Consider the following 25000-nt stretch of genomic DNA (forward strand, 5'->3'; position numbering starts at 1 on the left):
ATAGGGAGGGGACGGGAGAGAGAGAGAGAGAGAGAGAGGGAGGGGAAGGGAGGAGAAGGGAGAGAGAGGGGAAGGGAGAGAGAGAGAGAGAGAGGGAGGGGAAGGGAGGAGAAGGGAGAGAGAGGGGAAGGGAGAGAGAGAGAGGGAAGGGAGAGAGAGAGAGATGGATGAGAGAGAGGGGGAAGAGGAAGAGAGATAGAGGGGGGGAGAGGGAGAGGGAGACAGGAGACAGATATAGGGGGAAGGAGGGAGAGAGATGGATGAGAGAGAGGTAGGAGAGGAAGAGAGATAGAGGGGGGAGAGAGAGAGAGAGAGGGAGAGAGATAGTGAGAGAGGGGGTATAGAGGGGAGAGGGAGAGAGGAGGGAGGGAGGGAGAGCGAGAGACAGGAGACAGATATAGGGGGAAGGAGGGAGAGAGATGGATAGCTTCCTTCCCTACTTCACCCTCAATCCATCTCACATCTCAACGCTTAGCCACTAATTCAACTCACCGACATGGAAATAGCTACCTTTTCACATTATGCTGCCGGCAGCCACAAGATGTATGGTTGAGTCCTCTTGTTTGGTCTTTGGTTGTTCGTCAGTCTTCTAAAGTGGGGCTCTGAGTTTAACCACTGATGCGGTCGGATACCAGCTCTTGTCTTGCTTGGTGAAATACGTCTCTGTTGTTGACAACACGTTGCAGACATTAATTCTAGTGTCAAACGGAGGTGTACCTTGATGCTTCATGTGTTGACATCTATCAGTCTGTCCCCTTTAGACATTAGCATATATGTAAAATCGACCAACTTTTGGCTTAAACTAAAGTGAATGTACATTTCTTACAGATCTGTTTTGAATATCAGCTTAACCAACCCGGTTAGCTAGCTACTGTCTTTTAATAGCTGGTTAGCTTTAGGCTTAGTCTCTAACTACCTGTTTGAATATATTTTTAAAAATACCTGTTTGCTCTGCTCTTAGTTGTGGCTGTAGTTATAAGTGGTAGTTAACACTAGTTAACCAGTGAAACTAGTAGTTGACCAAGTAGTGTCCTTATTAGCAGGAGGTTCTGGTGTGTAATTACTTTCTACTCTCTGTACTCTTCTTCTCTGTCCATCTTTCCTCTCCTCACCTTTCCTTTCCTCCCCTCATCTTTCCTTTCATCATCTTTCCCTTCATCATCTTTCCTTTCCTCCCCTCATCTTTCCCTTCATCATCTTTCCTTTCATTTCCTCATCTTTCCTTTCTTTCCTCTCCTCATATTTCCTTTCCTCCCCTCATCTTTCCTTTCCTTTCCTCTCTTCATCTTTCCTTTCCTCATCTTTCCTTTCCTCCCCTCATCTTTCCTTTCCTTTCCTCCCCTCATCTTTCCTTTCCTTTCCTCCCCTCATCTTTCCTTTCCTTTCCTCCCCTCATCTTTCCTTTCCTTTCCTCCCCTCATCTTTTCTTTCCTTTTCTCCCCTCATCTTTCCTTTCCTTTCCTCTCCTCATCATTCATTTCCTCATCTTTCCTTTCCTTTCCTCATCTTTCCTTTCCTCTCCTCATCTTTCCTTTCCTCTCCTCATCTTTCCTCTCCTCATCTTTCCTTTCCTTTCCTCATCTTTCCATTCCTCTCCTCATCTTTCCTCTTCTCATCTTTCCTCTCGTCATCTTTCCTCTCCTCATCTTTCACTTTCTCTCCTCTCCTCATCTTTCCTTTCCTTTCCTCATCTTTCCTTTCCTCTCCTCATCTTTCCTCTCCTCATCTTTCCTCTCCTCATCTTTCACTTTCTCTCCTCATCTTTCCTTTCCTAATTTTTCACTCACTCACTCACTTTTCTTAACTCCATGGTTCATCCATGATTCTCTGTTGGTTGCATGTAACTCCTATCACTTTGCATGAAATAAATAAACATTCATTCCATGAAACTAAATCCACTGTGTGTGTGTGTGTGTTGGGCATGGTCATGTCAATCCACTTCCAGACCCCATTGATCCGTCAGACGACGATCTGTTCCATCTGTTTGATAAATATCCTACTCCCATCCCAGATACATCCACCCCCATGATCCCCCCAGTAGGTGTCCAGGCCGTGGCCCTGACCCCAGACTCTGTCAGGGTCAGCTGGGCAGACAACTCCATGACCAAGAACCAGAAGACCACTGAGGTTCGCTACTACTCCGTCAAGTGGAAGACCAGCTACTCTACTAGTGGGAAGTTCAAGGTAAGGATTTAGGGGGGTAGGCGTGTGTGTGTGTGTGTGTGTGTGTGTGTGTGTGTGTGTGTGTGTGTGTGTGTGTGTGTGTGTGTGTGTGTGTGTGTGTGTGTGTGTGTGTGTGTGTGTGTGTGTGTGTGTGTGTGTGTGTGTGTGTGTGTGCCTGTGTGTGTGTGTGCCTGTGTGTGTATGTGTGTGTGCGCGTGTGTGTGCTCTTGCCTACTGGTTTGCTACCTGATTTGTTCATGTTAACAGTCTTCAGGTGGTTATATGTGTTCATGTTAACAGTCTTCAGGTGGTTATATGTGTTTATGTTAAGTCTTCAGGTGGTTATATGTGTTTATGTTAAGTCTTCAGGTGGTTATATGTGTTTATGTTAAGTCTTCAGGTGGTTATATGTGTTCATGTTAACAGTCTTCAGGTGGTATGGTTATATGTGTTCATGTTAAGTCTTCAGGTGGTATGGTTATATGTGTTCATGTTAACAGTCTTCAGGTGGTATGGTTATATTGCTTCTGTTTATGGATGCCTGTAACGACCTGGTTGATTACAACTCACTTTGCGTTTCCCTGCTCGTTGAGAGACGTTACTTGTTGGGTTCTGGGGGGTCCTGCCGGTAGAGTTGTTTGATAAAACTGTATTTGTTTGTGAAGAAGTAATCTAGCTAACAATTCCAAAACTACTACCTTATACACACAAGTGTAAAGGGATGAAGAATATGTACATAAAGATATACAGTGCCTTGCGAAAGTATTCGGCCCCCTTGAACTTTGCAACCTTTTGCCACTTCATGATTGTGTCCCACTTGTTGTTGATTCTTCACAAACAAATACAGTTTTATATCTTTATGTTTGAAGCCTGAAATCTGGCAAAAGGTCGCAAAGTTCAAGGGGGCCGAATACTTTCGCAAGGCACTGTATGAATGAGTGATGGTACAGAGCGGCATAGGCAAGATACAGTAGATGGTATCGAGTACAGTATATACATATGAGATGAGTATGTAAACAATGTGGCATAGTTAAAGTGGCTAGTGATACATGTATTACATAAGGATGCAGTAGATGATATAGAGTACAGTATATACATATACATATGAGATGAGTAATGTAGGGTATGTAAACATTATATTAGGTAGCATTGTTTAAAGTGGCTAGTGATATATTTTACATAATTTCCCATCAATTCCCATTATTAAAGTTGAGTCAGTGTGTTGGCAGCAGCCACTCAATGTTAGTGGTGGCTGTTTAACAGTCTGATGGCCTTGAGATAGAAGCTGTTTTTTAGTCTCTCGGCCCCAGCTTTGATGCACCTGTACTGACCTCGCCTTCTGGACGATAGCGGGGTGAACAGGCAGTGGCTCGGGTGGTTGTTGTCCTTGATGATCTTTATGGCCTTCCTGTGACATCGGGTGGTGTAGGTGTCCTGGAGGGCAGGTAGTTTTCCCCCGGTGATGCGTTGTGCAGACCTCACTACCCTCTGGAGAACCTCACCAATGTGTTTATCTGGCAGAAACATTTTTGACGTTACACTAGGTGACCATTTCATAACGTTAACTAACATGTCCAATTTGTTTTGTGTAAGCGGTGACCATTTCCTAACGATAACTAACATGTCCCATTTGTTTTGTGTAAGAGGTGACCATTCCCTAACATTAACTAACATGTCCCATTTGTTTTGTTTAAGCGGTGACCATTCCCTAACGTTAACTAACATGTCCCATTTGTTTTGTTTAAGCGGTGACCATTTCCTAACGATAACTAACATGTCCCATTTGTTTTGTGTAAGAGGTGACCATTCCCTAACGTTAACTAACATGTCCCATTTGTTTTGTGTAAGAGGTGACCATTCCCTAACGTTAACTAACATGTCCCATTTGTTTTGTTTAAGCGGTGACCATTCCCTAACGTTAACTAACATGTCCCATTTGTTTGTTTAAGCGGTGACCATTCCCTAACGTTGGCTAACAGTCCGAGAAGTTAGTTTGCGGTGAATGAAAGTGTCTGTTTCAGGTCCAAACTGCCCCTACTAATAATCACGTGGCCATGTTGTCTTTATATTAGGTGTTGTGTGAATAGAAGTTTGATTATTGCAGCAGAAATGCCACAGCAATTCTTAAAACATTTTGCTCTTTCCACTGTCACATTTTGAAATGTTCATTAAAATCGTTTGACTGAAATTGTTACTGAGTTACGTGTTTGCGGACAACAGAACCATTGTTGAACTCACTTCCTGTTTGGTTCTCTAGTCTGCAGACACAACAGAACCATTGTTGAACTCACTTCCTGTTTGGTTCTCTAGTCTGCAGACACAACAGAACCTTTGTTGAACTCACTTCCTGTTTGGTTCTCTAGTCTGCAGACACAACAGAACCTTTGTTGAACTCACTTCCTGTTTGGTTCTCTAGTCTGCAGACACAACAGAACCTTTGTTGAACTCACTTCCTGTTTGGTTCTCTAGTCTGCAGACACAACAGAACCATTGTTGAACTCACTTCCTGTTTGGTTCTCTAGTCTGCAGACACAACAGAACCTTTGTTGAACTCACTTCCTGTTTGGTTCTCTAGTCTGCAGACACAACAGCCCTCAGCCACTCGGTCACTGGCCTTAAGCCAAACACCATGTACGAGTTCGCTGTCATGGTTACCAAGGGCCGCAAGTCTAGCACGTGGAGTATGACCGCTCATGCCACCACTTACGAAGCAGGTGAGTCCTCTCTCTCTCTATCTACAGTGTAACACCCTGTCTCTCTCTCTCTCTCTCTCTCTCTCTCTCTCTCTCTCTCTCTCTCTCTCTCTCTCTCTCTCTCTCTCTCTCTCTCTCTCTCTCACATACAGAAGTTTCAAAACAATAAAGACATTACAAATGTCATATTATATATATACAGTGTATCTGTCTCCTTTAACTCTCTACAGTATCTACCCTCTCTCTGTCTCCTTTATCTCTCTCTCTCTCTCTCTCTGTCTCTCTCTCGCTCTCTCTCTCTCTGTCTCTCTCTCTCCCTCTCTCTCTCTCTCTCTCTCTCTCCCTCACTCTCTCTCTCTATATATATTTTTTTTCTCTCTCTCTGTATCTCTCTGTATCCCTCTCTCTCTCTCTCTCTCTCTCTCTCTGTCTCTCTCTCAATATCTCTCTCTCTCTCTCTCTCTCTCTCTCTCTCTCTCTCTCTCTCTCTCTCTCTCTCTCTCTCTCTCTCTCTCTCTCTCTCTCTCTCTGTGAACCAATAACTACCACACAGCCTGTCATCACCACTAAATTATATGTATTCGCTGCAACTCCAATTATTCTTATGAAATAGTACAGAGTGTGCTTTCTAAATGTCTACATTCATTTGTCAACCCAATCCTTTCTTAGAAATACATTGACATTCTATGCGTTTTAGTATAATGTGCTGCTGTGGAAAAGTTGCATCAGCCACTTAATCAATGTCAATGCCAGTTGTGTGTTCCAAATTAAACCCTATTCCCTATATAGAGCACTACTTTTGATGCACTACTGTGCCTTTTTATGGTGTGGGAATGGACACACAGGAACATATGAAAATGATTTGATGTAAGAACAAACATAGTTAGAAATTCAAACGTTTAAATAAAAACCACACAGCCACTCCAACTGTTTGTTGGATTGGAAGTCCTGGGGTAGTACTTTTAAAACAAAGATTTTGATGTTTAATTTAGTTTCATGCGTTGTTTTCAGCGGAGAGGGTTGGTCTCAGAACGTGTGCAAGATACACTCAGAAAAAAAAGATGCTGTCTAGAACCTAAAAGGGTTCTTCCACTGTCCCCATAGGAGAACCCTTTGAGGAACCATTTTTAGTTCCAGGTAGAACCCTTTTGAGTTCCAGGTAGAACCGTTTCCACTTCCTGGTAGAACCCTTTCCACAGAGGGTTCTACATGGAATCCAAAATACTTCTTCTACCTGTAAGTAAAAATTGGTTCTACCCGGGATCAAAAAGGGTTCTACCTGGAACCAAAAAGGGTTCTACCTGGAACCAAAAAGGGTTCTACCCGGAACTAAAAAGGGTTCTACCCGGAACTAAAAAGGGTTCTACCCGGAACTAAAAAGGGTTCTACCTGGAACTAAAAAGGGTTCTACCCGGAACTAAAAAGGGTTCTACCCGGAACTAAAAAGGGTTCTACCCGGAACTAAAAAGGGTTCTACCCGGAACTAAAAAGGGTTCTACCTGGAACTATAAAGGGTTCTCCTATGGGGACAGCCTAAGAACCCTTTCGGAGTATATATTTATGCTGCAATCAGGGAAGCCTGTCCACAGATCACATTTCATTACAGAAAGACACGTTTTTTACAATTTCCTTTTGTTTAGCCAATAACAGACTGTGTTGTCAGGTCTCCTGTGGAGCGTTGCAACCAGGAGGAATGAAGCACTGTGTAACATTACCATTGGATTTCATTCAACTGGAGATGACATGGACCTGTGTGTTAAAGCAAACTGGCAACCAAAAAACAAACATAAGAAACAAAACGACCACGTTTTAAGGTTTGACCCAGGTGCAGACAGTGTTGAAGTGAGTGGCGCAGCAGTCTAAGGCATTGCAGCTCAGTGGTTGAGGCATCACGACAGACACCCTGGTTCGATTCCAGGCTGTATCACAACTGGCCGTGATTGGGGAGTCCCATAGGGCGATGCGTCATCCGGGTTTGGCCGGGGGGGTAGGTCGTCATAAGAATGTGTTCTTAACTGACTAAAGGTTAAAAAATATATTTTAAAATAGTTACACATTTTATATAAGGAGTGTCCGGGGATATTTTACCTCTGTTCTTGATAAGAAATGACCATGTCAGACCATTTTCTTTTTAAATACAATAATACAATAACAGAAATACAATAACAGAGACAAATACAATAATATTAATTGGCTACACCATTAGTTTTCCTTCATACAACGTGTTCACATTGTGTTTACAACATGTTTACAACGTGTTCGCAACGTGTTTACAACGTGTTTAAAACGTGTTCACAAAGTGTTTACAATGTGTTCACAACGTGTTCACAACGTGTTTAAAACATGTTTAAACATGTTTACAACGTGTTTACATCGTGTTCACAAAGTGTTTACAAAGTGTTTACAACGTGTTCACATCGTGTTCACAAAGTGTTTACAATGTGTTCACAACGTGTTCACAACATGTTTAAAACGTGTTTACAACGTGTTTACAACGTGTTCACAATGTGTTTAAAACGTGTTTACAACGTGTTTACATCGTGTTTACATCGTGTTCACAACGTTTTTACAACGTGTTTACAACGTGTTTACAACGTGTTCTCATCGTGTTCACATCGTGTTCACAAAGTTTTTACAACGTGTTCACATCGTGTTCACAAAGTGTTTACATCGTGTTTACAACGTGTTCACATCGTGTTTACAACGTGTTTACAACGTGTTTACAATGTGTTCACATCATGTTCACAAAGTGTTTACAACGTGTTTACATCGTGTTTACATCGTGTTTACAGCATGTTTACAACGTGTTCACATCGTGTTTACAACGTGTTTACAACGTGTTTACAACGTGTTCACATCGTGTTCACAAAGTGTTTACAACGTGTTTACATCGTGTTTACATCGTGTTCACAACGTGTTTACAACGTGTTTACAACGTGTTTACAACGTGTTTACAATGTGTTTACAACGTGTTCACATCGTGTTCACAAAGTGTTCACAAAGTGTTTACAACGTGTTCACATCGTGTTCACAAAGTGTTTACATCGCGTTTACAACGTGTTCACATCGTGTTCACAAAGTGTTTACATCGCGTTTACAACGTGTTCACATCGTGTTCACAAAGTGTTTACATCGCGTTTACAACGTGTTCACATCGTGTTCACAAAGTGTTTACATCGCGTTTACAACGTGTTCACATCGTGTTCACAAAGTGTTTACATCGCGTTTACAACGTGTTCACATCGTGTTCACAAAGTGTTTACATCGCGTTTACAACGTGTTCACATCGTGTTCACAAAGTGTTTACATCGCGTTTACAACGAGTTCACATCGTGTTCACAAAGTGTTTACATCGCGTTTACAACGTGTTCACATCGTGTTCACAAAGTGTTTACAACGTGTTTACAGCGTGTTTACATCGTGTTTACATCGTGTTTACAGCATGTTTACAACGTGTTCACATCGTGTTCACAACGTGTTCACAAAGTGTTTACTTCGTGTTTACAACGTGTTTACATCGTGTTCACAACATGTTTACAACGTGTTTACAACGTGTTTACAACGTGTTCACATCGTGTTCACATCGTGTTCACAAAGTGTTTACGTGTTCACATCGTGTTCACAAAGTGTTTACATCGTGTTTACAACGTGTTCACATCGTGTTCACATCGTGTTCACAAAGTGTTTACAACGTGTTCACATCGTGTTCACAAAGTGTTTACATCGTGTTTACAACGTGTTCACATCGTGTTCACAAAGTGTTTACATCGCGTTTACAACGTGTTCACATCGTGTTCACAAAGTGTTTACATCGCGTTTACAAAGTGTTCACATCGTGTTCACAAAGTGTTTACATCGCGTTTACAACGTGTTCACATCGTGTTCACAAAGTGTTTACATCGCGTTTACAACGTGTTTACATCGTATTCACAAAGTGTTTACATCGCGTTTACAATGTGTTCACATCGTGTTCACAAAGTGTTTACAACGTGTTTACAACGTGTTTACAACGTGTTTACATCGTGTTTACAGCATGTTTACAACGTGTTCACATCGTGTTTACAACGTGTTTACAACGTTTTCACATCGTGTTTACATCGTGTTTACATCGTGTTTACTTCGTGTTTACAACGTGTTTACAACGTGTTTACAACGTGTTCACATCGTGTTCACATCGTGTTCACAAAGTGTTTACAACGTGTTCACATCGTGTTCACAAAGTGTTTACATCGTGTTTACAACGTGTTCACATCGTGTTCACAAAGTGTTTACATCGCGTTTACAACGTGTTCACATCGTGTTCACAAAGTGTTTACATCGTGTTTACAAAGTGTTCACATCGTGTTCACAAAGTGTTTACATCGCGTTTACAACGTGTTCACAAAGTGTTTACATCGCGTTTACAATGTGTTTACATCGTGTTCACAAAGTGTTTACATCACGTTTACATCGTGTTCACAAAGTGTTTACAACGTGTTTACAACGTGTTTACAACGTGTTTACATCGTGTTTACAGCATGTTTACAACGTGTTCACATCGTGTTTACAACGTGTTTACAACATTTTCACATCGTGTTTACATCGTGTTTACATCGTGTTTACTTCGTGTTTACAACGTGTTTACATCGTGTTCACAACGTGTTTACAACGTGTTTACATCGTGTTCACAAAGTGTTTACAACGTGTTCACATCGTGTTCACAAAGTGTTTACATCGTGTTTACAACGTGTTCACATCGTGTTCACAAAGTGTTTACATCGCGTTTACAACGTGTTCACATCGTGTTCACAAAGTGTTTACAACGTGTTTACAATGTGTTTACAACGTGTCGGGGTAAATTGCAGGCAGTAGATTTGCCGTGGTAAATGAGGAAATGCATTATTTCAGTTGAATGATTGTCAAATAGCTAAACCCGCACTAAGTCTGCTCAACAAGCAAGATGAAACTATTCCTATGATAAAACCCACCAGCTGCTGAACGTATCATAACAGCGTTTTGGTAACAAGGAGGACTAAGATAACACCCACATCATCTTGTAGGGAGAGATAATCAGGTGACCAATAATGGTTGTAACGGAGATCAGCTGTGTAGGTGACTATAGCACTTATTGATGGTTTAACGAGAGATCAGCTGTGTAGGTGACTATAGCACTTATTGATGGTTTAACGAGAGATCAGCTGTGTAGGTGACTATAGCACTTATTGATGGTTTAACGAGAGATCAGCTGTGTAGGTGACTATAGCACTTATTGATGGTTTAACGAGAGATCAGCTGTGTAGGTGACTATAGCACTTATTGATGGTTTAACGAGATCAGCTGTGTAGGTGACTATAGCACTTATTGATGGTTTAACGAGAGATCAGCTGTGTAGGTGACTATAGCACTTATTGATGGTTGTAACGAGAGATCAGCTGTGTAGGTGACTATAGCACTTATTGATGGTTTAACGGAGATCAGCTGTGTAGGTGACTATAGCACTTATTGATGGTTTAACGAGAGATCAGCTGTGTAGGTGACTATAGCACTTATTGATGGTTTAACGAGAGATCAGCTGTGTAGGTGACTATAGCACTTATTGATGGTTTAACGAGAGATCAGCTGTGTAGGTGAATATAGCACTTATTGATGGTTTAACGAGAGATCAGCTGTGTAGGTGACTATAGCACTTATTGATGGTTTAACGGAGATCAGCTGTGTAGGTGACTATAGCACTTATTGATGGTTTAACGAGAGATCAGCTGTGTAGGTGACTATAGCACTTATTGATGGTTTAACGAGAGATCAGCTGTGTAGGTGAATATAGCACTTATTGATGGTTTAACGGAGATCAGCTGTGTAGGTGACTATAGCACTTATTGATGGTTTAACGGAGATCAGCTGTGTAGGTGACTATAGCACTTATTGATGGTTTAACGGAGATCAGCTGTGTAGGTGACTATAGCACTTATTGATGGTTTAACGGAGATCAGCTGTGTAGGTGACTATAGCACTTATTGATGGTTGTAACGGAGATCAGCTGTGTAGGTGACTATAGCACTTATTGATGGTTTAACGGAGATCAGCTGTGTAGGTGACTATAGCACTTATTGATGGTTTAACGGAGATCAGCTGTGTAGGTGACTATAGCACTTATTGATGGTTTAACGAGAGATCAGCTGTGTAGGTGAATATAGCACTTATTGATGGTTTAACGAGAGATCAGCTGTGTAGGTGACTATAGCACTTATTGATGGTTTAACGAGAGATCAGCTGTGTAGGTGAATATAGCACTTATTGATGGTTTAACGAGAGATCAGCTGTGTAGGTGACTATAGCACTTATTGATGGTTTAACGAGAGATCAGCTGCGTAGGTGAATATAGCACTTGTTGATGGTTGTAACGGAGATCAGCTGGCGATCATCTGGTTGCAATTGGTCCCTTTATGTCTGGCCAATTAAACGCCGCGATATGACATAGATACAGAAAGTAAACAGCATGGGTACATTTCTGCGACAACGAAGAGCGGTGAAGCGCGATGCTCAACTTGTCCTCTGTTGTCATGCCCTGGCTACCAGGCTGTGAACAGCGTGAAGCGAACCCGTGCACATGTACAGATTTAGTACTGTGTGTGACTGTCTCGCATCTCTCTCGTCTAAATATCTGTGGTGCTGCTCGTAGCAACGCCGTTTCACCGAGTCTACCTTTAAGGACAATGCAGCCTGTGCTGTGGCAGTTTACTGTACTTATGGGATACAATTAAACATCAGGATTAATTAAACCTCAAGATGAATTAAACCTCAGGATTAATTAAACCTCAGGATTAATTAAACCTCAGGATTAATTATGCCTCAAATCAGCATCAATGTGTGATGACGTGATGACAGAATTAGGACCGATGTTGTTTGTGGTATAAACTTGACCTCTGACCCTTACTTCCTGTTTCTCTCCTATCCTGATTGGCTGACAGCTCCCAGCTCCGCCCCCAAGGACCTGACGGTAATCAGTCGTGAGGGGAGACCCAGAGCTATTCTGATTAGCTGGCAACCCCCCATGGAGACGAACGGACGGATCATGGGTAAGAACAGAAGTGCTGTTACTGTCTCCACCCCGGACCCTTTATCTAGTCTATAGTACTGTTACTGTCTCCACCCTGGACCCTTTATCTAGTCTATAGTACTGTCTCCACCCTGGACCCTTTATCTAGTCTATAGTACTGTTACTGTCTCCACCCTGGACCCTTTATCTAGTCTATAGTACTGTTACTGTCTCCACCCTGGACCCTTTATCTAGTCTATAGTACTGTTACTGTCTCCAACCTGGACCCTTTATCTAGTCTATAGTACTGTCTCCACCCTGGACCCTTTATCTAGTCTATAGTACTGTTACTGTCTCCACCCTGGATCCTTTATCTAGTCTATAGTACTGTCTCCACCCTGGACCCTTTATCTAGTCTATAGTACTGTCTCCACCCTGGACCCTTTATCTAGTCTATAGTACTGTTACTGTCTCCACCCTGGACCCTTTATCTAGTCTATAGTACTGTTACTGTCTCCACCCTGGACCCTTTATCTAGTCTATAGTACTGTTACTGTCTCCACCCTGGACCCTTTATCTAGTCTATAGTACTGTCTCCACCCTGGACCCTTTATCTAGTCTATAGTATTGTTACTGTCTCCACCCTGGACCCTTTATCTAGTCTATAGAACTGTTACTGTCTCCACCCTGGACCCTTTATCTAGTCTATAGTACTGTTACTGTCTCCACCATGGACCCTTTATCTAGTCTATAGTACTGTCTCCACCCTGGACCCTTTATCTAGTCTATAGTACTGTTACTGTCTCCACCCTGGATCCTTTATCTAGTCTATAGTACTGTCTCCACCCTGGACCCTTTATCTAGTCTATAGTACTGTCTCCACCCTGGACTCTTTATCTAGTCTATAGTACTGTTACTGTCTCCACCCTGGACCCTTTATCTAGTCTATAGTACTGTTACTGTCTCCACCCTGGACCCTTTATCTAGTCTATAGTACTGTCTCCACCCTGGACTCTTTATCTAGTCTATAGTACTGTTACTGTCTCCACCCTGGACCCTTTATCTAGTCTATAGTACTGTTACTGTCTCCACCCTGGACCCTTTATCTAGTCTAAAGTACCGTCTCCACCTTGGACCCAAGCACTACCCTCCCCTTCTCCCATAGAAGACCCATAGTCCTCCTCTCCCTCCCTTCCTCTCCTTCTCCACCCCTCCTTTCCTCCCTTCCTCTCCTCCCCTCCTCCTCCCTTCCTCTCTTCCCCTCCTCCCCCTCCATTCCTCTTCCTCCACCCCTCCTCTTCCCCAACCCTACCCCCCTTTTCCTCCCCTATTCCCCCCTCCCCCATCCTCTCCTTCTCCTCTCCTCAATGTTGTAAATCAGTCTCCAGTAAAGATCCTGATGACGACTGAAGTCAAACTACGGCCAATAGAGTGCTCCCTGCGGACAGAACTGTGTGTGTGGTAGATGGATGCTGTTTCCTTGTTCCCTGCTCCCCACACTAACTATGTGGGAACACAGTCAGTCATTCTGTCCTTTGGGACACAGTCAGTCAAATACCAGGCTTCTACTGCAATCTTTAAAGATTGTTGTAAGGCTGAATGACCTGTAGGGTGTCAGGTTATCTCTGCTCGTCATACTGAATGACCTGTAGGGTATCAGGTTATCGTACTGAATGACCTGGAAGTTATCAGGTTATCTCTGCTCGTCGTACTGAATGACCTGTAGTTTATCAGGTCATCTCTGCTCGTTGTACTGAATGACCTGTAGGGTATCAGGTCATCTCTGCTCGTCGTACTGAATGACCTGTAGTGTATCAGGTCATCTCTGCTCATTGTACTGAATGACCTGTAGGGTATCAGGTTATCTCTGCTCGTCGTACTGAATGACCTGTAGTGTATCAGGTCATCTCTGCTCGTTGTACTGAATGACCTGTAGGGTATCAGGTCATCTCTGCTCGTCATACTGAATGACCTGTAGGGTGTCAGGTTATTTCTGCTTGTCGTACTGAATGACCTGTAGGGTATCAGGTTATCGTACTGAATGACCTGTAGGGTGTCAGGTTGTCTCTGCTCATCGTACTGAATGACCTGTAGGGTATCAGGTTATCTCTGCTCATCGTACTGAATGACCTGTAGGGTATCAGGTTATCTCTGCTCATCGTACTGAATGACCTGTAGGGTATCAGGTTATCTCTGCTCGTCGTACTGAATGACCTGTAGGGTATCAGGTTATCTCTGCTCGTCGTACTGAATGACCTGTAGGGTATCAGGTTATCGTACTGAATGACCTGTAGGGTGTCAGGTTGTCTCTGCTCATCGTACTGAATGACCTGTAGGGTATCAGGTTATCTCTGCTCATCGTACTGAATGACCTGTAGGGTGTCAGGTTATCTCTGCTCATAGTACTGAATGACCTGTAGGGTATCAGGTTATCTCTGCTCATCGTACTGAATGACATGTAGGGTATCAGGTTATTTCTGCTTGTCGTACTGAATGACCTGTAGGGTATCAGGTCATCTCTGCTCGTCATACTGAATGACCTGTAGGGTATCAGGTCATCTCTGCTCGTCGTACTGAATGACCTGTAGGGTATCAGGTTATCTCTGCTCGTCGTACTGAATGACCTGTAGGGTATCAGGTTATCTCTGCTCGTTGTACTGAATGACCTGTAGTGTATCAGGTTATCTCTGCTCGTTGTACTGAATGACCTGTAGTGTATCAGGTTATCTCTGCTCGTCGTACTGAATGTTCATTTCTTGTGTTCCACATATTCTCTCCTGGTATATAATGTCTCTAGTGATTACTTGTAAACAATGAAAATAACACTAATTGTGAAGATACCGCTGTTAATTCTGTAGACTGTAGACTACATGACTCAGCTACCTGTTATGATGTGGAGGTCTGTAGACTACATGACTCAGCTACCTGTTATGATGTGGAGGTCTGTAGACTACATGACTCAGCTACCTGTTATGATGTAGAGGTCTGTAGACTACATGACTCAGCTACCTGTTATGATGTAGAGGTCTGTAGACTACATGACTCAGCTACCTGTTATGATGTAGAGGTCTGTAGACTACATGACTCAGCTACCTGTTATGATGTAGAGGTCTGTAGACTACATGACTCAGCTACCTGTTATGATGTGGAGGTCTGTAGACTACATGACTCAGCTACCTGTTGATTCTGTTATGATGTAGAGGTCTGTAGACTACATGACTCAGCTACCTGTTATGATGTAGAGGTCTGTAGACTACATGACTCAGCTACCTGTTATGATGTAGAGGTCTGTAGACTACATGACTCAGCTACCTGTTATGATGTAGAGGTCTGTAGACTACATGACTCAGCTACCTGTTATGATGTAGAGGTCTGTAGACTACATGACTCAGCTACCTGTTATGATGTAGAGGTCTGTAGACTACATGACTCAGCTACCTGTTATGATGTGGAGGTCTGTAGACTACATGACTCAGCTACCTGTTATGATGTGGAGGTCTGTAGACTACATGACTCAGCTACCTGTTATGATGTGGAGGTCTGTAGACTACATGACTCAGCTACCTGTTATGATGTGGAGGTCTGTAGACTACATGACTCAGCTACCTGTTATGATGTGGAGGTCTGTAGACTACATGACTCAGCTACCTGTTATGATGTGGAGGTCTGTAGACTACATGACTCAGCTACCTGTTATGATGTAGAGGTCTGTAGACTACATGACTCAGCTACCTGTTATGATGTAGAGGTCTGTAGACTACATGACTCAGCTACCTGTTATGATGTAGAGGTCTGTAGACTACATGACTCAGCTACCTGTTATGATGTAGAGGTCTGTAGACTACATGACTCAGCTACCTGTTATGATGTGGAGGTCTGTAGACTACATGACTCAGCTACCTGTTATGATGTGGAGGTCTGTAGACTACATGACTCAGCTACCTGTTATGATGTGGAGGTCTGTAGACTACATGACTCAGCTACCTGTTATGATGTAGAGGTCTGTAGACTACATGACTCAGCTACCTGTTATGATGTGGAGGTCTGTAGACTACATGACTCAGCTACCTGTTATGATGTGGAGGTCTGTAGACTACATGACTCAGCTACCTGTTATGATGTAGAGGTCTGTAGACTACATGACTCAGCTACCTGTTATGATGTGGAGGTCTGTAGACTACATGACTCAGCTACCTGTTATGATGTGGAGGTCTGTAGACTACATGACTCAGCTACCTGTTATGATGTGGAGGTCTGTAGACTACATGACTCAGCTACCTGTTATGATGTGGAGGTCTGTAGACTACATGACTCAGCTACCTGTTATGATGTAGAGGTCTGTAGACTACATGACTCAGCTCGTGTGCAATAGCATGACGTAAGGTTCCCTGGAACATGACTAAGAGCATAAAATTAAAAAGATCAGTAAACCAAAACAGTTGTTGCCGCGGAGATGATTCCTCAGTCGGTGTGTTGTCTTTGTGACCTGCCAGGCTACATGTTATTCTACATTGGACAAAACTCTAGCCTGGTCACAGATCTGTTTTGTGCTGTCTTGTCAACTCCTCCTTTGTGACCTGCCAGGCTACATGTTATTCTACATTGGACAAAACTCTAGCCTGGTCACAGATCTGTTTTGTGCTGTCTTGTCAACTCCTCCTTTGTGACCTGCCAGGCTACATGTTATTCTACATTGGACAAAACTCTAGCCTGGTCACAGATCTGTTTTGTGCTGTCTTGTCAACTCCTATAGTAATTGTCAAGGTTTGTTACTTAGACTCTCTCTGTGTTGTTATCTTTCTAACACACCGGGCTATATCCTGTACTACACCCTGGATAAGAACATGCCTATAGATAACTGGGTTACGGTTAGGGTTAATCAGTCTTCCTCTGTGTGTTGTTTCTCTACCAGGCTATATCCTGTACTACACCCTGGATAAGAACATGCCTATAGATGACTGGGTAATGGAGAGTATCAGTGGAGACCGTCTGACCCACCAGGTGATGGACCTGAACCTGGACACCGTCTACTACTTCAGGATCCAGGCTAAGAATGCCAAGGGAGTGGGTCCCCTGTCAGACCCCATCCACTTCAGGACTAACAAAGGTACGGGATGAGCAGCCTATCGTTAACCTTTCTCACAGTTACTTTCAGCCTATCGTTAACCTTTCTCACAGTTGCTTTCAGCCAACCAGTTAACTACCTTCTCCCCTGTCATCCTCACATCCAGTCCTGTTAACTACCTTCTCCCCTCTCATCCTCACATCCAGTCCTGTTAACTACCTTCTCCCCTCTCATCCTCACATCCAGTCCAGTTAACTACCTTCTCTCATCCTCACATCCAGTCCCGTTAACTACCTTCTCTCATCCTCATATCCAGTCCCGTTAACTACCTTCTCCCCTGTCATCCTCACATCCAGTCCCGTTAACTACCTTCTCTCATCCTCACATCCAGTCCCGTTAACTACCTTCTCCCCTGTCATCCTCACATCCAGTCCCGTTAACTACCTTCTCCTCTGTCATCCTCACATCCAGTCCCATTAACTACCTTCTCCCCTGTCATCCTCACATCCAGCCCCGTTAACTACCTTCTCTCATCCTCACATCCAGTCCTGATTCCCAGTTGGAGGAGTCTCTCACTAATTATTTCCTCTTGATTTCTGAAGTTAGATCCAGTCGCGTTAGCACACTGTTTGTCTTCATCACTGTTGGTCAATGGAAACGAGCTAATGCTGTGCTAATGCTACTTCATCACTGTAGGTCAAAAGAAACGAGCTAAAGCTGTGCTAATGCTAATTCATCACTGTAGGTTAAGGGAAACGAGCTAAAGCTGTGCTAATGCTACTTCATCACTGCAGTTTAATGGGAACGAGCTAACGCTGTGCTAATGCGACTTCATCGCTGTAGGTTAAGGGAAAAAGTGCTAATGCTACTTTATAATTGTAGGTCAAGGGAAACGGGCCAATGCTGTGCCTATGCTACAACATCACTGTAGGCTAAGGGAAATGAGCTAACCAATGCTACTTCACCACTTTCGGTCAAGGAAAACAAGCTAACGCTAAGTAGCATCTCCCCCGCTAATCTAGTCCTGCAGGAGAACATTAATTAACGTGCTGTTTAGCATCCGTTGCACACAGTGAACAGTGAACGCGGAGGTCCCAAGTAGATCTGTCACGCTCTGACCTTAGATATCTCTGTTTTCTTTATATTTTGGTTAGATCAGGGTGTGACGAGGGTGGGTATGATAGTTTTTTTATTGTGTAGGGTTTTTGTATGTCTAGGGTTTTGTAGATCTAGGTAATTTGTATGTCTATGGTGGACTGATATGGTTCCCAATTAGAGGATGTTTATCATTGTCTCTGATTGGGGATCATATTTAAGTAGCTATTTTCCATTTTGTGTTGGTGGGTTCTTGTCCTATGTTTATTTGCCTGTCTGCACTATCCATATAGCTTCACGGTTCGCTTTGTTAGTTTGTTCAGTGTTTCGTTCTTCAATAAAGAAGAATGTTCGCATACCACGCTGCACCTTGGTCCGATCTTTACGACGAACGTGACAGAAAAACCCACCACAAAAGGAACAAGCAGCGGGTTAATGAGGAGCGGATATCCTGGGCCCGGGAGAAAGATGAGTGGAAGACATCCTGGACTTAGGAGGAGGTAATGGCAGGGGACAAGACCCTGCCATGGAAGCAGGTGGAGAGGAGGAATGGTGACGATATGAGGGGACACGGTTAGCACGGAAGCCCGAGAGGCAGCAACAATAAAACATTTTGGGGGGGTAACACGAGGAGATTGGCTGAGGCAGGTTGGAGACCTGAGCCAACTCCTCGTGCTTACCATAGGGTACAGTGGTACTGGTCAGGCACCGTGTTATGCGCTCTATTCCAGCTCCTCGCATTGGCCGGGCTAGAATGGGCATCCAGACAGGACGGATGGTGCCGGCTCAGCGCTTCTGGTCTCCAGTACACCTCCTTGGACCAGGATATCCTGCGCCGGCTCTGCACACTGTGTCTCCGGACTGGGGACTGTCGCTGGAGGCCCTGGACTGGGGACCGTCACTGGGGAACGTCGCTGGAGGCCCCGGACTAGGGACTATCAATGGGGACCGTCGCTGGAGGCCCTGGACTAGGGACCGTCACTGGGGAACGTCGCTGGAGGCCCTGGACTAGGCCCCGGACTGGGGACCGTCGCTGGAGGCCCCGGACTGGGGACCGTCGCTGGAGGCCCCGGACTGGGGACCATCACTGGGGACCGTCGCTGGAAACCCTGAACTGGGGACCGTCGCTGAAGGCCCCGGACTGGGGACATCACTGGGGACCATCGCTGGAAACCCTGAACTGGGGACCGTCGCTGGAGGCCCCGGACTGGGGACTGTCGCTGGAGGCCCCGGACTGGGGACTGTCGCTGGAGGCCCCGGACTGGGGACTGTCGCTGGAGGCCCCGGACTGGGGACTGTCGCTGGAGGCCTCGGACTGGGGACTGTCGCTGGAAACCCTGAACTGGGGACCGTCGCTGGAGGCCTAGGACTGGGGACTGTCGCTGGAGGCCTCGGACTGGGGAATGTCGCTGGAGGCCTCGGACTGGGGACTGTGGCTGGAGGCCTCGGACTGGGGACTGTCGCTGGAGGCCTCGGACTGGGGACTGTCGCTGGAGGCCTCGGACTGGGGACCGTCGCTGGAGGCCCTGGACTGGGGACCGTCACTGGGGAACGTCGCTGGAGGCCCCGGACTGGGGACCGTCACTGGGGAACGTCGCTGGAGGCCCCGGACTGGGGACCGTCACTGGAGGCCCTGGACTGGGGACCGTCGCTGGAAGCCTCGGACTGGGGACTGTCACTGGGGACCGTCGCTGGAGGCCCTGGACTGGGGACCGTCACGGGGGAAGGTCGCTGGAGGCCCCGGACTGGGGACCATCACTGGGGACCGTCGCTGGAGGCCCCGGACTGGGGACCGTCACTGGAGGCCCTGGACTGAAAACCGTTGCTGGAGGCCCCGGACTGTGGCCCGTCATTGGAGGTTCCGGACTGTGGCCCGTCATTGGAGGTTCCGGACTGTGGCCCGTCATTGGAGGTTCCGGACTGTGGCCGTCATTGGAGGTTCCGGACTGTGGTCCGTCATTGGAGGTTCCGGACTGTGAACTGTCATTGGAGGTTCCGGACTGTGGCCCGTCATTGGAGGTTCCGGACTGTGGCCCATCGTTGGAGGTTCCGGTCTGTGAACTGTCGCCGGCACTGGTGGTACCGGGCTGGGGACACGCACCTCAGAAGGAGTGCGGGGAGGAGGCACAGGATACACTGGACCGTGGCGACGCATTGGAGATCCAGAACAAAGAGCTGGCTCAATACGTCCTGGCTGGATGCCCATTCATGGAGACACCGTGCGCATCTCTGCATAACACGGTGCCTGACCAGTTACACGCTCCCAACAAGGAGGCCAAGGCGCAGCGTGATTGGAATAAATTCTTATTTTATTAAAACGAAGAGCACTAAATAAACGAAACAACAAAACGACCGTGAAGCTATAAACAACTAGTGCTGACATGCAAATAACCATAGACGATAACCCACAAAACCAAAATGTGGGTTAGGATTCCCAATCAGAGACAACGATAAACAGCTGCCTCTGATTGGGAACCAATTCAGGCCACCATAGACCTATATTTACCTAGACAATACCCAAAACCCCATAGATGTACAAAAAACCCTAGATTAGTCAAAACACACATACCACCTTCGTCACACCCTGACCTAACGAAAATAATAAAGAAAACAAAGAGGTCAGGGCGTGACACATATCCTGGGCCAGTGTTCATAAAGCATATCAAAGAGCTGAACAAGGATCAGTTTTGCCTTTATACATAGATTATTCAGAATAAGCTGATATAATATAATAATCTGATCCTAGATCAACGCTCCTATTTTTATAACGCTTTAAGAATACGGTCTCTAGTTAAATAACTAATCAAGCTCAGATATCTGATCTATTATCATGGCAATGAACATTTACAGTAAATGATAGAGAACCTCTGTTACAAGTTTTCAATATGAATCATTGTTATTATGTCTTACTGTAGTTGAGCTGTCAGAAAATGTATTTAATTGCTGGTCTGCATTTATACATGTCATTCTCCTCAGCTCACTTCTGTGGGTGTTCAGTGCTTTGAGCCTTTTGTATCCTATTGAGGAAATGGAATTTAGAGTGTCGATCAAATGTAATAGAATAAGGGACAAGAGAGCAAGAGATTTTTAAAAAGCTATTCATTATTCATATATACATATTGTTACAGTTACATTACATTTTTAGATAGAAGAGAGGCGCTGTGAAACAAGATGTTATTTATCTGCTTTTTTTTAAAGCTAACCCTGCTTTTTTTTAAAGCTAACCCTGCTTTTTTTTAAAGCTAACCCTGCTTTTTTTTAAAGCTAACCCTGCTTTTTTAAAGCTAACCCTGCTTTTTTTTAAAGCTAACCCTGCTTTTTTTTAAAGCTAACCCTGCTTTTTTTTAAAGCTAACCCTGCTTTTTTTTAAAGCTAACCCTGCTTTTTTTTAAAGCTAACCCTGCTTTTTTTTTAAAGCTAACCCTGCTTTTTTTTAAAGCTAACCCTGCTTTTTTTTAAAGCTAACCCTGCTTTTTTTTAAAGCTAACCCTGCTTTTTTTTAAAGCTAACCCTGCTTTTTTTTAAAGCTAACCCTGCTTTTTTTTAAAGCTAACCCTGCTTTTTTTTAAAGCTAACCCTGCTTTTTTTAAAGCTAACCCTGCTTTTTTAAAGCTAACCCTGCTTTTTTTTTTTAAAGCTAACCCTGCTTTTTTTTAAAGCTAACCCTGCTTTTTTTTAAAGCTAACCCTGCTTTTTTTTAAAGCTAACCCTGCTTTTTTTTAAAGCTAACCCTGCTTTTTTTTCCTGAGTGGAGGCTCTATACAGCTCTTACTAAGCGACGCATTAAATCTCTTGTTTTTGGTTTGGCCATAGTGAAGAAACCCATCTGGTGCTGCATGTCTGTTGGAAGGAAATGCAAATAGACACACACATGTTTCCTAGAAAGACTGGAAGACAAAGTAGTCAATTTCTCCTCAACCCTCAACCGTAAAAGTCATTGATGCATGTTGTAGATGTTAGTTCTGTGCGGTAGGTTGTTGGATCGAATCCCCGAGCTGACAAGGTGAAAATCTGTCGTTCTGCCCCTGAACAAGGCAGGGCAGAACAAGGCAGAACCCACTGTTCCTAGGCCGTGGTTGTAAATAAGAATTTGTTCTTAACTGACATGCCTAGTTAATAAATAAAGGTTCAAAAAAATGTAAAGGGCAAGGCGTGTTGCTTTGTTTTGAGCTGCAGCTTTACTAGATCTTTCTTTGCTTACTAAGATTTGTTTACTAAGAACAGGCAGCAAACAAATTGGGTGGCTGTTAGAGCCAGCAGAGGGTGCTTTACTATATTTAGGTAGTGGAATTACTTTACCTTCCTTCCACGCCTGTGGACAAACGTTCCTTTTGGCTTCGGTTAAAGGCATCGGGGTGGTGATGGTCTGTTAGCATTCTCAATAGTTTTCCATCTAGGTTGTCTATACCAGGTGCCGTATCGTTATTGATGGATATCAAATGTGTCTACACCTCCTCCCCATATACTTGACCACATTTTAATTATTAGATCCTCTCTCTCTCTCTCTCTCTCTCTCTCTCTCTCTCTCTCTCTCTCTCTCTCTCTCTCTCTCTCTCTCTCTCTCTCTCTCTATCCCATGACAATCTTCACCACTAAATTGTTATTTCTCTCTCTCTCTCCCCCCTCTTTCTTTCCCCATGTATACCTCTCTTTCTCTATCCCACTCTCTTCCTCTCTTTCAGTGGAACATCCAGACAAGATGGCCAACGATCAAGGTAAGAAGCCACACACAAACACAGAACCACACAAACACAGACCCACACAAACACAGACCCACACAAACACAGACCCACACAAACACAGACCCACACAGACAGAGACCCACACAAACACAGACCCACACAGACCCACACAGACACAGACCCACACAGACACAGACCCACACAAACACAGACCCACACAGACCCACACAGACACAGACCCACACAGACACAGACCCACACAGACTGTCACAAGGATGATTGTGCCATTTGTAACCATTAACATCTCCATAATTGCACTGCTTCCTATGAGGACAGAAATACAGGAACTGTTGATCCATACTCCCTCTGACATCACTTCTAGCAGGTGAAGGGTACTAAGGCCTCGTTATCTTCAGGGAACAGGGAATGAAGGCCAATTAGCTGGCTGTTTTAATAAAGCATTACCACCATGAAAAAAAAAGGAAATTCAAATCTCTTTTTTTTCTCTCAAATTAAAACATGAAACAGACGTCCTCTCGCCTCTGATAATTCCCCGTTAGAAAATCTCAATTGGAAATGGGTTTCTAATTGAACCCTTGGAGTGGTAAATTGTATTCGTAGAGAATGGTGTGTGTGTGGGTGGGGGAGCTGAGAGGCGCGGAGGCACCTTTTGCTATTTTTAAAGACGATAGCGGGTGTTAAATGTCAGAGGACTGCAGTCATTTCAATGTTTTGAGGTACAATCAGAACCCCAATGGGCCGTGGTCAAAAGTAGTTCACTGTATAGGGAATAGGGTGCTATTTTGGAACATAACCACTGGCCATGGCCGAATACCCGTACATGTGTGTCCTAAATAGTAAGCCGTTTGAGTATGCGGGAAAATAAATACAGTTTAATATAGTAAAATACATTCTATACATAGGCCACGTAAGGTTTCTTAAATCGAGTAAACTTTTTGAAATGGCCCCTGGATGTCCTACTCATTTCGGCGTTGTTGACAACAGCTGATCAAATTAGACACGGGCCTGTGCTTCCCGAAATCAACGAATGGCGGGACACGACGCAATCAGAGTATAGTTGAAATGCCAGGATGTAATACTGATCTCAGATCTTCATCTTAGATGAAGACGTTTCCACAATGCATTGGAAGAGGTGGGCTGCTAGTGATGGGCTCTAGTTCTGTTCAAGGAACCAACAACACAACTAGGCTATTTAATTGGTAAGATGCCCGAAGCTTCTGAAGGTGAGGTTCGAATGTAGGCTAAGTAGTTTTTTGGTTCTACTTCTTAAAATGACCACAGTCTTGATTGCATCGTAGGCTACATCTTGGAAAAAAGAAGTCTTTTCTATTCGATTTTTTTGCCAAAATTGATTTTTCGTTTTCTCATTGAAAAGTGTTATATTGTTATATTGGCCTTCCTCAGAGCTTTTTAAACTAAATACTAAAAAAAAAATTTGATTTCTGAATATGTCTGCACCGGGGATTCGGATGTGGCTGGCGGTGGTATTAATGTCAAATCAAATCAAATTTATTTTTATAGCCCTTCGTACATCAGCTGACATCTCAAAGTGCGGTACAGAAACCCAGCCTAAAACCCCAAACAGCAAGCAATGCAGGTGTAGAAGCACGGTGGCTAGGAAAGACTCCCTAGAAAGGCCAAAACCTAGGAAGAAACCTAGAGAGGAACCAGGCTATGTGGGGTGGCCAGTCCTCTTCTGGCTGTGCCAGGTGGAGATTATAACAGAACATGGCCAAGATGTTCAAGTGTTCATAAATGACCAGCATGGTCAAATAATAATAAGGCAGAACAGTTGAAACTGGAGCAGCAGCACGGCCAGGTGGACTGGGGACAGCAAGGAGTCATCATGTCAGGTAGTCCTGAGGCATGGTCCTAGGGCTCAGGTCCTCCGAGAGAGAGAAAGAGAGAATTAGAGAGAGCACACTTAAATTCACACAGGACACCAAATTGGACAGGAGAAGTACTCTAGATATAACAAACTGACCCTAGCCCCCGACACATAAACTACTGCAGCATAAATACTGGAGGCTGAGACAGGAGGGGTTAGGAGACACTGTGACCCCATCCGAGGACACCCCCGGACAGGGCCAAACAGGAAGGATATAACCCCACCCACTTTGCCAAAGCACAGCCCCCACACCACTAGAGGGATAACTTCAACCACCAATGTCATGTTTATCAAGCCATTTGATTTGAATGGATTGTTTTAGTCGATTAAGCTTGGCAACCCATATTTAGTGATTTAATTTTTGGATCTAACCTTTAG

General features: G+C 44.2%; 1 protein-coding gene across 1 annotated transcript in view; it reads left to right on the plus strand.

The window, feature by feature from the left end:
* LOC135528809 (netrin receptor DCC-like) overlaps nt 1–25000 on the plus strand; it is a gene marked incomplete at its 5' end in the record, with an annotated part of 225105 nt that overhangs the window by 111464 nt on the left and 88641 nt on the right. The window contains 5 exons of the mRNA XM_064957865.1: nt 2012–2184; nt 4739–4877; nt 11804–11911; nt 16784–16978; nt 22714–22746. Coding sequence (XP_064813937.1) covers nt 2012–2184; nt 4739–4877; nt 11804–11911; nt 16784–16978; nt 22714–22746 — 648 coding nt within the window. The remainder of the gene's footprint in view (nt 1–2011; nt 2185–4738; nt 4878–11803; nt 11912–16783; nt 16979–22713; nt 22747–25000) is intronic.

This window comes from Oncorhynchus masou, unplaced genomic scaffold (assembly GCF_036934945.1).
Source record: "Oncorhynchus masou masou isolate Uvic2021 unplaced genomic scaffold, UVic_Omas_1.1 unplaced_scaffold_1039, whole genome shotgun sequence".
NCBI lineage: Eukaryota > Metazoa > Chordata > Actinopteri > Salmoniformes > Salmonidae > Oncorhynchus > Oncorhynchus masou.